Source organism: Pyxicephalus adspersus, chromosome 2 (assembly GCF_032062135.1).
Source record: "Pyxicephalus adspersus chromosome 2, UCB_Pads_2.0, whole genome shotgun sequence".
NCBI classification, from domain to species: Eukaryota; Metazoa; Chordata; class Amphibia; order Anura; family Pyxicephalidae; genus Pyxicephalus; species Pyxicephalus adspersus.
Genome location: NC_092859.1, coordinates 138,038,875 through 138,051,500, shown reverse-complemented (window position 1 = coordinate 138,051,500; position 12,626 = coordinate 138,038,875). Strand labels below are relative to the sequence as shown.

At 37.4% G+C, this 12,626-nt stretch overlaps 1 protein-coding gene across 1 annotated transcript in view; it reads right to left on the bottom strand.

Annotated features, from left to right (window-relative positions):
• The window catches only part of MEGF11 (multiple EGF like domains 11), a gene marked incomplete in the record, with an annotated part of 327,149 nt that overhangs the window by 71,804 nt on the left and 242,719 nt on the right, over window positions 1–12,626 (bottom strand). Inside the window, 3 exon segments of the mRNA XM_072402612.1 lie at window positions 4,670–4,772; window positions 4,860–5,023; window positions 6,636–6,756. Coding sequence (XP_072258713.1) covers window positions 4,670–4,772; window positions 4,860–5,023; window positions 6,636–6,756 — 388 coding nt within the window.

The following is a 12,626-nucleotide window of genomic DNA, read 5'->3' as shown; positions in this document are numbered from 1 at the left end:
CTTTACAAACCTATCCGGATCATTATGCATGTCAGTAGGTAGTTTGTGTCCACTTGGCAAGCATATGAAAAATTGTGTGCTTGACTGAAATGTTGCTTAGGCAATTCATTTTTTTTGTCCACAGCCTGCCAAGTTCCATCAAGTCAGGTTTGTCTCAAGCAAATAGATATGTGATAAAAATAAAGCCAAAGAGTTTCTTCTAGTTAGCCCAAGGCTTGTGCAGCAGCAGTCCTTGTTGATTGCTTTTATGGATAGTGCAGTGGTGGAGGAGTAATGGCAGAAATGACTCATAGCAAGCCATGAGCTCCATTACAGTCCAACTGCCTTAGGTCTAGACTATATGATCTTTCCATGAGGTAGCTAAAAAGAAATTGATTTATTTTTGATATATTTACAGGAATCATACTGAAAAATCGAATGTGTCAGAACATTTAAAGCTTTTACCTAAACAAGATTATCATCTACATACAAAATCTTCTGTTTCCCATAGGGTGGCCAGATGTACAGCCAGAACCGAGCAGGGCAGCACATGTTGCAAGCACCCGTGAACACTTTATAAATTTGCAAGGTTGGATATAGGCTGACCTTGTGAATTCATCTCAAACAGGAGAATAAGAAGAAACAAGAAAACCACAATGGTAGCCACTAACAGTCCTTATCAAGAATAAAAGAATTTTAATAACTTGTTCACTGGATACCCCTCTTAAAACAAGGCATCAAACCCTTGCTTCACTCAACAAGCACACCCACCTTTCAGCACATGTCAAGTTATTTCCCCATTACAGCAAACAAGAAGTGATAAGTTTTGTCTGTTTAGAAAACAAAACTGATAAGCTAAAAAATTCAGCTGAAAATTTCAAACCACTGGATCCTAAAGAGTGATGGCCCGGAGATAAAAAGGAAAGGGAATGGGCACAGGGCCACATGACAGGGTGAGAGGGGATGACATGGCAAAGAAAGGGTTTAAGTGATAAGAGGGGCAGGAGAAAGATATGATAGGTCTGTGATAGGTGGGTTGGAGAGTAAACAGAGGTCAAGGGACATGTGATAAGAAAGGGACGAGGGGTGGGGGAGGTCAGTACACAATAAGAATTGGAGAAAAAAACTTTTTCCACTCACCCTCCTCCTTTGGGTTGGGAACCTGGCGTAGCATTGTCATGGCAGCTTAGTAGTGTTGTAGATCCATGGAAATGGAGTTAAATGCATACAAAGCAGCAGGGGGTGAGAAGGGTATGGAGATCCTGATAAGGAGAGCCTCATGTACACTGGGTTGTCATGAGGCTTGGAGGGAACTGTGGATATCCATTAACTGTCCTTGACGCAGTGTAGTAGCAGCTGGGGGTCTTTTAGTGAACAGAAGTATCCATAGGAAAGGTGGTGTTTAATCTGTACTTTAAAGGACCTTCACAATCTATTAAATGTACTTGGATGTTTGATAAAAAAGTTTTCTATGCTGGAAATTAAAATGTATTGTTATGGTAATAAAAGGCTGCTATGGCCTTTTTATCTAAAGACATGTCTTATGCGTTTGTTTAAAGAGGTACCAATGTTGGTGGGTTAAGGTTGGGGTAAGCTGGTATTGAGGAGTATGGCTTCCTCTTCTCTACCCTAGTCATGCCAGTCATGGGAACAATACCAAGGGGGTTCCTTGCACACTTTCAAGCTAGCCTGAAAGAAGTTGAACTGAACTACTCAACTAAGTTAAAAACAAAGGTTGCATACATTTGCAATCATTGAAGCTATACTTCTAAGCCTGTTCATAATTGGTTTCATCCAATGTATTTACTGAAGATCCTTTAATCTGCCTTTTTCGGAGAGAAGTGATATCTGGCATATTCTACCACCATTGCGCATCATGCAGCAACATTTTTGGGTCCAAAAAAGCAATTCAGATACACACTGTATTCACACCTATGCATGTAATGCAGAGGTAAATTATTAAAACATTTTACATGCATTCATTGCTCTTGGTAGAAACTGCACCAAACAGATCTTTTTGTTTAAACTAATTGATTTACTAGGAGAGTTGAGGCTGGCTACTTAGCTGGACATCCTTCAACTTATATATTTAGTAAATGTGATGAAAATTCAACTAGAAAAGGATACACAATCACATGCAAGGAAATTAAAAATAAAAAGTTTTGTTGCTTTGACTGGATAATTCACTTTGCTAAATGAAAAGCCAGAGCTCGCTTAGAAAATCAACTCAATTGTAAAGAGAACCTAAAAAAATGATAATTTGTGAAAAAACATGATTTTAAAGTAGTCCAACCCAGTATTGTTGATGTATTCAAGCATTTAAAGGTTTGAGAACAATTTTTTTGAAGCATGGCATGAATACATTTTTTTACAAACTAGATATTGCTAAACCTAAATTCATTTTAACTAAAACAAAAATGAAGAGAACAAAGTTTGATTTCTCCACTTGTATGCAGTAATTCCTCAATGTCTATAAATGCAGGAGACTTAAGAAGTTGGGTACCCATTCAGACATCCTCCCCACCTCCCATCCCTACCATCCTGGAGGTTAGTAATCTCCATGCACACATGCCTTTTTGCCGCTGGCTCTCACACCAATCAGTGCTGAGCAGACGGAGAGCTGTGTGTTTGTTAAGCTGATAATATCTATTTAATTTACTGCACAACGTTGCTCAGCTCCCGGCTGTGCTCTCTGCTCTGATTTTACCAAGGCAAATACACAGCCACGTGGGGGACAAACTGGGTTGTACAACAACACTACAGTGCTCATTCTACGTCATGGCCACTAACCTTCATTTCATGTTCTTCTATCAAAACTGCTTTTGCTTAGTTATGTGTTATGTTACATTCTCATTGGAAAATACTCATACTTATCCAAAGTATGGATAATCTATACAGGTTGTAGAAGTGCCAAATATTAACACTTGTGATGTCAAACACATAAAGATTTGGTCTTTTTATCTGATGTTGGTTTGCTGCATCTTTAGCATATTATCTCACCATTCCTTGCTGTGTGAAATTACCTATTCTGTTACATTTATATTGTTTAAATCTCTGGCACGTATATATATTAAAACCTACCTAAACTGAAAATTAAAAAGTGAAGTTCTAATGGCAATGCAGTTGACCAGTGAATGCAAGCAATGTATATAAACAAAGTGGTGGACAAAACATGTTATAGGCAAAATATGTTTGCCCACTGCATTACATTTTATTTAATCTATGAATTAAGGTTGTGGGGGAAACAACAATTTGTGAATGAACAATATATTGTACACTACATTTTTCAGTAAATCTGCTTTACAATGGAAACCACGTGTCTTCATGGAGTACAAGATGAGCAATTGTAAGATTACAAATGTCAACAGGAAAGTAAAAGGCACCAGAGGTCCTGTAGCTGCCCAGTGTCCAGTAAGCACTGAATCTTAAAAGTTCAGTTCCAATGGTAATATTTAATGTTTACAATATTCACTATGATTGCTCCGATAATTGGCTGTGTTTGGTTTTGGCTTTCTTTGTGCTTTAATACTAAATGTTACTGGAAAGAATGCAGGATCTGTTGTGTCTAGCTGGCAACTGTAAATTAGTTCATAGACATTACCTGATGCCAAATGTCCCACCAATGGATTCCTTATAAAAAAGTAGATTGCTGGAGGTAATTCTAGTATTGTCCATTTGTCCTAGTGGATTTATTAAACAATTGCCATTGCCATTTAGCAAAATCTGTCTTAAGTTTAAAAAACAGTGAAGAATATAAGGTAATATTAATATATATAAGGTAACCAAACCTCAATTTTATTGCTTTAGCTGATTCAGAGGTGACCGCTTATAATGCAGAACTGTTTTGATCCGATTTGCTTATAGTCAAGCCATGTACAGAACAAAGGCGACTGAAGAGTACTAAGGCTAATGAACAGTCAAACATGGACGAGCTATGTTAGTAGTTGTGATTGTATATTGACAGCATATGATAAGCATATGAGTTACTGTTCTGTCACCATAGGCCTCCACACTACTATCCCCCATACTACTGGTCTCACGTTTCTGTCTCCCATACTGCTGGTCCCTATGCTTCTGGCCCCTATACTAGTGGTCTCCATGCTTCTGTCCCCATACCAGTGGTCTCCACGCTTCTGTCCCCCATACCAGTGGTCTCCATGCTTCTGTCCCCCATACCAGTGGTCTCCACACTTCTGTCCCCCATACTACTGATCTCCACGCTTCTGTCTCCCATACTACTGATCTCCACACTTTTGGTCCCTATGCTTCTGTTCCCTACACTAGTGGTCTCCATGTTTCTCTCCCCCATACTAGTGGTCTCCAGGCTTCTGTCCCACATACTAATGATCTCCAGGCCTCTGTCTCCCATACTACTGGTCTCCACGCTTCTTTCCCTCATACTACTGGTCTCCACGCTTCTGTCCACCATACTATTGGTCTCTATGCTTCGGTCCCCCATACCAGTGGTCTCCACGCTTCTGTCCCCCATACTAGTGGTCTCCACGCTTCTGTCCCCCATACTAGTAGTCTCCATGCTGCTGTCCTCCATACTACTGGTCCCCACATTTCTGTCCACCATACTACTGGTCTCCACGCTTCTGTCCACCATGCTACTGGTCTCCACGCTTCTGTCCACCATACTACTGGTCTCCACGCTTCTGGCTTTGGTCTGTTTTTACTTTGCACCTACCTGTCCATCCAGCCAGACAATGACAATGACCAGTGACAGGGTCACATCCCTCTGCATGGCTGCAATCACAGTGTTCGGCACAGTTAAAACCAAACATCTCCTCCTAGAAGAAAAAGTACCAATATCAGCTGGAACTCAGATACATTGGGTAAGTCACTGGAACCTGTAAATTTAAATCCACTTTTCATACCGGGCATGGTTGTTCACAGATTTCTCCCATCCAACCTGCAATGCACATGCAGCTTCCATTTATTGTATTACACGATGCGTCATTCAGACAGTGACAGGTCTGATTGCAGCCTAGTCCCCAAGTGCCACTTGAACAAGGAATGGAGCAGTCTATCCCTTGCCAACCTGTACAGAGTTAGCAAAGAAAATAAATCAGACAACAATTGCATTTGTTAATAACAAACTCAAGCTTATGTAATAATGTACAAAGTATCAGCTCAAAAAAGACAAGTTTGTATACTTTACTGACCTGAATGCTCTATACTTAAGATGACATGAAATGATAGTGCCTCATTGCATTTAGCACATCGTCACTGCATTTCCCACTCAGCAAGTAAGTTTCCAGCCAGGCTATGGACATGCAAGTTTTCATACAATAATAATTAACTAATAGTAACTAATTTTTAAAATACCAATCAATGACCTCTGTAACTGCAAGCACTGTGGAGAAATTCATCCTCAAAGTTCCCAACAGCAGCACTGAGGTCATTACCTAGCTCACCCTACTTCTACCTCATGTAGCACTTGCTATGTATTTGCAGCTGGAAGACTGTCAAGACACTGTTAAGAGAAGAAAGCTGAGTGATACTGAGTAAACAACATCAAGGTTTATTTTCTGAATTTTGAGCTTTTTTAATACTTAGTCCAGGGAAATGGACTCCAAAGCATGTCTTTCAGTTATATCAACATGAAGACTGCTGACAACAGAACAGAATTTTGCAAAGTTATCCTAAGGGAACAATAATTCTTTTTAACAAAACCACAAATATTTACAAGTGATCAGGGCCAGCAAATATAACATAGACCATGTTAAAATATAGAGAATACACTTAGGTCTGGGATCCCATATAGAGATATACCCAATCAGGAGCCAGGGGTGTAGTGTTAAAAAAAAGGGGTTGCACGGTACTATCCATGGTGCTGAAACGACTCATGTCTGTGTGTCCATGGTAGATCAATGTTGCCCATTCCTGAAAAAAAAGTAAGGGCGCGGCGTGCCTACGCGTGCCCGCCCCACTACACTCCTGTCAGCAGCCTTGGAATGGGTCCTTGCCCAGGCTGCATTGCTTAGCTTAAGGTCAGACACCTTGCCTAGTCCAGTATCATATAACTTGCTAAAGGGAAATGCAAATATTTTGGCAAGGAACAAAGTTCCCAAATATACTAAGCAACTAAACAATGGAACATTACTGGTAACCTGGGTCAACTCTATCTATCTAGGTAGAGCTACGAATTTTATTCTCCTTCGGCATTTGGTACAATGCAATGTACTTTGTACTGTCATCTCCTAACAAAAAAAAAGAATGATTCAGTAGTTCTGTCCTTCAATTTGCTGCAAGACAATTTCATAGAAATCCTTTATTTCCAATGACAGATGATCATAATGTGTGAGATGATGTTGCAATTGATATTTTTGATGCTGCATCACTACAGTAGTTACTGTACAAAACGAGTTAAATGAGTAATCAGCAGAGATGTCAATCTGACCCATGCTCTCCTTCATGTAGCTGCCCTTGTACTAGGCAATCCGAATTTTTTTTTTCTGAATAAACTGAAAGCTCAGTTAATGATCAGAAGAAAAAAATGCTTTTACATCAATAAGGTAAGTGGTGGTTTATTCCATAAAAATGTCAGCGCTATGTGCAGCAACCAACAGCTATCATACAAATGGTATGGGTCACATTGGTGTTCCTGTGAGTCATTGATAAAAGGATAGCAATTTGCCAAGCTCTATTACCTTCTCTACACATACAAGACCCATCCACTGGGGAGCAGGCAGCACCGTTTTTGCAGTTACATACTGACGAGCAGTCAGTTCCAAATTTTCCAGAAGGACATGTAGCTGAACAGTCTGGTCCCTGCAAAGAGAAAATTCCACAGGTAATTTGATGGTGGTCAGCAATCTCACGTTTGCACTGTAGTAACAAAGAAGGACAACTCTAAAGTGTAATCTGTAGAGAATTAATGGAAACGTCTTCCTGACTGTGGCTAAAAAACATCACACAACATATAGGAGACCCATCATCCTCCCTACACAACAATAGCCCCTGCCTATCATTTACATTTGCTGAGAATCACGTTTGCATTTGCACATCAAATTAATGCAGGTCTCCTATGTAAAAATACAAATACCTATCTTTAGTTGTAATTTATTTGAACAGTACAAATGTTCACTTATTATATATCTATCTATACAGGTAATCCCCGGCTTACATACGAGATAGGAACTGTAGGTTTGTTCTTTGGTTGAAGTTTTATGTAAGTCAGAACAGGTACATTATATATGTATGTCTTAACATATTATTAGGCAGAGTGGTGTCAGTTACTGTATAAAATCCTCACTGTGAGTTAATCACAAACAAAGCAAAAAAAAAAATGGAGCCTAGACATTCATTAAATTCTGTGCTTTGATATGCAAAAAGAAACAACTGCAGAGTTTGTCTTGGTCATTAAAGAGTTACAAAAGGCTGCAGAAAGAGCTCACCCCTCTAAGATCACCTACAACCTCAGCCGTGTTTAGCAAAAGATTTCTTGTGCAAGTCATGCAAACTGCCCTTTCAAGCCTCGTTTATATCTAGGAGGCGTCTGTATGTCAGATGTCCTTAACCTACCTACCTGTGTGTTTATATATATATATATATATATATATTTGCATGTATCATACATATAAAACACATGTAAGTTATGGAAAGAGAAGCATAAAATATATTTTTCTAAATAATATATAACCAGCCCTCCAAAAAACTAAAGCATTATCAATTATAATGAAAACAATAAAGTCACATTTATATGGACATAGTAAAAAGTGAAACTGCAAAACAGAAAAAATTAATGACCCAGTTCATTGTGTTTCTCAGCAAATATCGGATTATAATGGAATAGATTACATGCGATGCGTAAATAAAATAAAAAAAGTGCATACACTAACAAACAAATATTATATAAAAATAATGATGAATGAAAACAGATAAAATAAATGTGGTTATTTCTTATTTATTACTTATAAATTATTTGTAGTATGAATAAAGATTTCTGCTAACATTGAAACCTTAATTCTTATTCATATATTAAAAAATGTAATTATATAGTACCAATATAAAACATAACAATCCATGTATTTAGGCTTTTTCTTGCTGAAAAAAATATATTGGTGTTTATCCAAAACAGCAATCTATCCTAAAGATTAATACCAGGATAACACACTGATAAAATACATATAAGGTGGGCTTTTAACCTGCAAAAGTGCTTGAAATTCTATTCCTTTTGATTCTTTAAACATACATAGCAGAGTTAGGAATGTGACACCACTTACAGGTACAATGGGGTCATCTCTCCACCCTCATCCTGTGTAGCTCTATTGGAATTACAAATACATATCCAGGCAGAATTTAGGTAAAGCCATTTTTGTGCAGGAATTTGGTGTAAACTGCTTCCTCTATATCCCCGGTTTGAGCTAAAATGCCACAAACTGTTGCTGAGATCATTAAATCAGAACACCACAGAAGGAGATTTCAGCTTGTATCAGGTCCCTGCCTAAAGTTCAAGGCTATTAATCAGATGGTGCAGTGATCAGTAATGAAGACAGAAGCTGGTTGCTATTATTGTACACCTTGCCAACCTCCTAAATTAACTTTTTCAGTGAAGTATTGTACTGTCTATGTTTCTTCTGCAAAATCCTATTTGTTTTCTAGGTGCTATACTGCTATCTGTTGCAAGTAACTGATCGATTGTGCTTTGCCTAAAACATTTATAACATCGGTATATAACAGCCATAGGGGTACGTACCTATTCTTTTCTTTTTTTTTTACCTCCGGCTAGATCATACAAATGATTTACATACTGGTAGATATAAAAGGCAAAACGGTACACCCCCCGCCCCCCCAAAAAAACAGCTGGTGGTTCAATTTTACTAAATGTACACATCAGTAAAAAATAAAATTGATTGGCCAAGAGATTCATCAAACTATCGTGGCATTGGGGGGTCAGCTGTGCACATCAGATTTTCACCCACCCAAGACAAGCACAATTGTTCATTTTGGACTACATTCATGTGGTGTGTGTATATAGCTTAAGTCTACGTACTAAGCCTAGAGCAGTGTTTCTTTAACTTTTTAACACAGAGAAAGCACTTTTTTTTTTTTAAAGTTTCCAGGTCTCCAGGGACCCCCTGCTATAATTATTATATCCACAACTCACTTTATATTAGCTTGGTGGTCAGGAAGGAAGAATGGTTCTTAGGAAGGAAGAATGCTTCTTATATTGCTGGCCAGTGGGATTGTCACCTTTACAGATAGCCAAAAAGATCATTGTTTTCACTGATCTGAGAGGAACAAACTGCTCTATATATGTTTGTTAACCCATCTTTTTCCCCCAACCTTTGTTGTTCCAGTAGTGTTCCCTCTTAAAATTGCCCCACAAATCTAGGTTTTGAGGAGATACGATTATTCAGGTACAGAAAACTATTACTCTTATTACAAGCTCATTTCTGCATAGTTCCATTTTGATAATCCAGCCCATAGCTGTTGTTGTTAAATTGATGCTGTGTATGTATACCTCCAGTAACCAAAGTTATTCCTATTTTTCTATTGGAGTTCTTTAATGTACTGTTGTATTTTTTTTGTTCTCTTATTGATTTCTTTTTATTAAAACTTAAATAAAAAGAAAAAATTAAATACTTAGCTGTACGTGTACAATAACCCATAGGAGATGTAGATCTGGAATGATCCCAGTAGATGCAATCTTGATGCCAGAATGGGCCATAGCCGACCTCTGCTTTGCATGGGTCTGAAATCCGACATTGATTGCTGAAGACTTTGGTGACCCAGTCACATGTTTATAAGCCTTCATATATCACAGAACTACATGTAAATGACCCAGGTTTTGTATGAAATCTATAGAGAGGTTATTATACTAATGAAAGCATGATGTGATGACTGCAGTAAGGACTAGCTGGCATTACAGGAGCTTGTTTGGATCAGGTGGTCTGTGTGGGCTTCTTTGGGTTCGTTAGCCATTTATAAAATGGAAAAATTCCCTCCAGCTTAGCTCTCACACATTATGAACAGAACAGTGCTGCCAATTCACAAGCATAATAGGCTACAGAAAATTGTTTGCATGTGAAAATATGTATATCATGGGCAGGGCTGTATGCTGTAACACAAATGTAATAAAAAAATAAAACAATCTCTGACATTTATTTCTTTTCTGAAGACATAAGAGACCTGGTAACTAAATCTAAAGATTATAGAACTTCATGATGAAAGATCAGAGAAAAATGATGCAAATCTGAATTTATTGAATATCATGCAAACTCCATTGAACTAAACCCTGTTGCTAAATATACCGCTGGCCTCATGTACAGTATACTTATCTGTGTATATCATTATTATTTGCTATCTTAAGAAAACTATACAAAATGAATACAACATTAAGAAATACTCATTTATGTAGAGTCCTTTAGATAAATTACATTCTACCCCTCCTAACAGATTAGTTTTGGCCAAACTGGATCTACAAGAGGACATAGGGTAAATACATTAACATTTCTCAATACCATGCTATTTTTTAAGCCTATTTGGCTTAAATAAATGCATGAATACGCTGTTATTCTTTATCAACTGCCAAGAATGCTATCACAATCAGTGAGACGCATCTCATTTAACTGAAGCCTATGGACCAAGTCTCTACAACTCAAGAAGGTGCCGAAACGATATGGCAACCAATGGGGGTCTGACTCTCATGCTATATCTTTCTGTAATATAAAGTATAGTATTCTGTATGCTTACCTTATGTTTTCTTGTATTATCACTAGATAACACCTTCTTTACTACAATGTTTAATATTGTCTCTAATGAGCAAAGATTTAATTTAACTAGTTATTTAGCTAGTTAGCTAAAAAAAAATCTTTCTTTTATTAACTTTTTTTAAGCAGTAACAAGGCATGTTTACCTTTTATCCCTGGGTTTTAATCCCTGGGCCTTTTTTACCCCTTACATCCCAGAACTTTTTTTTTTTTTAAAGCTCACAAGTTATGCTTTAGGTGATCTTTTAATTTGATTTTAACCCATCATTGCAATGCACTCATGAAAAAAATGTAATTGTTAACACAATATTAAATTTTTCTTGTTGACAAAAATTAGCAGAACACTTTTTTTTGTTTTGGCTGTGCACTTAACAAAGGGAAATATCACACTGCAAAGGGAATCATTTAATTAGTTTGTTAACTGTAGGGAAAATTCACATCACATAGAATATCCAATCACATGCAAGGAAATTTAAGAATATCAAATCACATGCAAGAAAATTAAAAAAAAAACATGATTTAAGCTTGCATAAAATTAGACGACTGAAGTCAACATAACATTTTTTTGTCCATGGCAATTGGTAAATGATTTTTTTCATGCAGGAGCACTTAGTCCCTAACTTGCACTTATTCAACATTAGATCATTAAAGGAGTGATCTGCCAGTGTAGGGAGTTGAAGGTAAGGGATACCACAACTTTACCCAACATTGGAGGAAGTGTCATGATGTACTGTCCTATGACACTTAACTTCCAATTTATACATAAAGTTGTGTGTATACATTTTCTACAAGCACTCCTATGGATCAGAAGTCCAGGAGCAGATTGATTCTGATCCCAGGATTATTGTTGGATATTAGCTGTCACTAGAAGTCGGAGGTTCCAGCACACATAGGGCCCCTGTCCCTGTGACATTTTATACTCAGGACTCATCTTGTAAAATTAACATTCTGAGTCATCTATATACTATGCACATAGAAATGAATCTAATCTTTTTTAAGCAACATATTGCTTTCTGTCTGTATAACCTAAAAATTGCATTATAAAAAAGTAAACAGCTGTAAAATATTTAATAAGTCTTGTATTTTTGTTGCTTGTATTTGTTGAACATACTTTTTCAAATATAGTTTTACCGCTGTGGGCTTAGGTAAACACACAAGTCACACATTGAGAAAGCAGAATCTCTACATACATAGATAAAATACATATACAGGTAGTCCCCCAGTTTCATACGATATAGGGACTGTAGGTTTGTTCTTAAGTTGAATTTGTATGTAAGTTGGAACAGGTACATTATTTTTATAAATGCAATTAGGACAGATGTTTGTTTCAACATAATATAAGGCAGCATGGTGTCAGTTACTGTATAAAATCCTCACTGTAAACTAATCACAAACAAAGAAAAAAAACTTTATGGAACCTATACATTCATTAACTTCTGGAGCAAGCTGTGCTTTGATATGCAAAAAGAAACAACTGCAGAGTTTGTCTTGGTCATTAAGGAGTTACAAGAGGTTGCAGAACAGCTAAGTCCTTAAGATCACCCACAACCTCAGCTGTGTTTAGCAAAAGATTTCTTCTGCAAGTCATGCAAATCCCCCCCCCCCATCAAGCCTCCCTCCTGCACACGGGCAGGCAGGGAAGCCCTGTTCGTATCTAGGAGTCGTTGTTTACTACTTGTATGTTTGTTATTTTACCCAGCAAACAATTTGCAGTCTTGCATTACCATTTTCATCATTCATCTTGATTTATCATTCTTCTATCATTTACATCTGCCACATGGCTTTACCTCTTCCTGGATCATTGCTACTAGAATTAAAGAAGGGGGAGCTTCCTAAAATTTCAAAGTTGGAAGCGTCCAAAAATCCTCTACTAACCCTGAAAGAAAATAACCTTTTTTATATAAGATATAGTGACAGTTGTAGAAG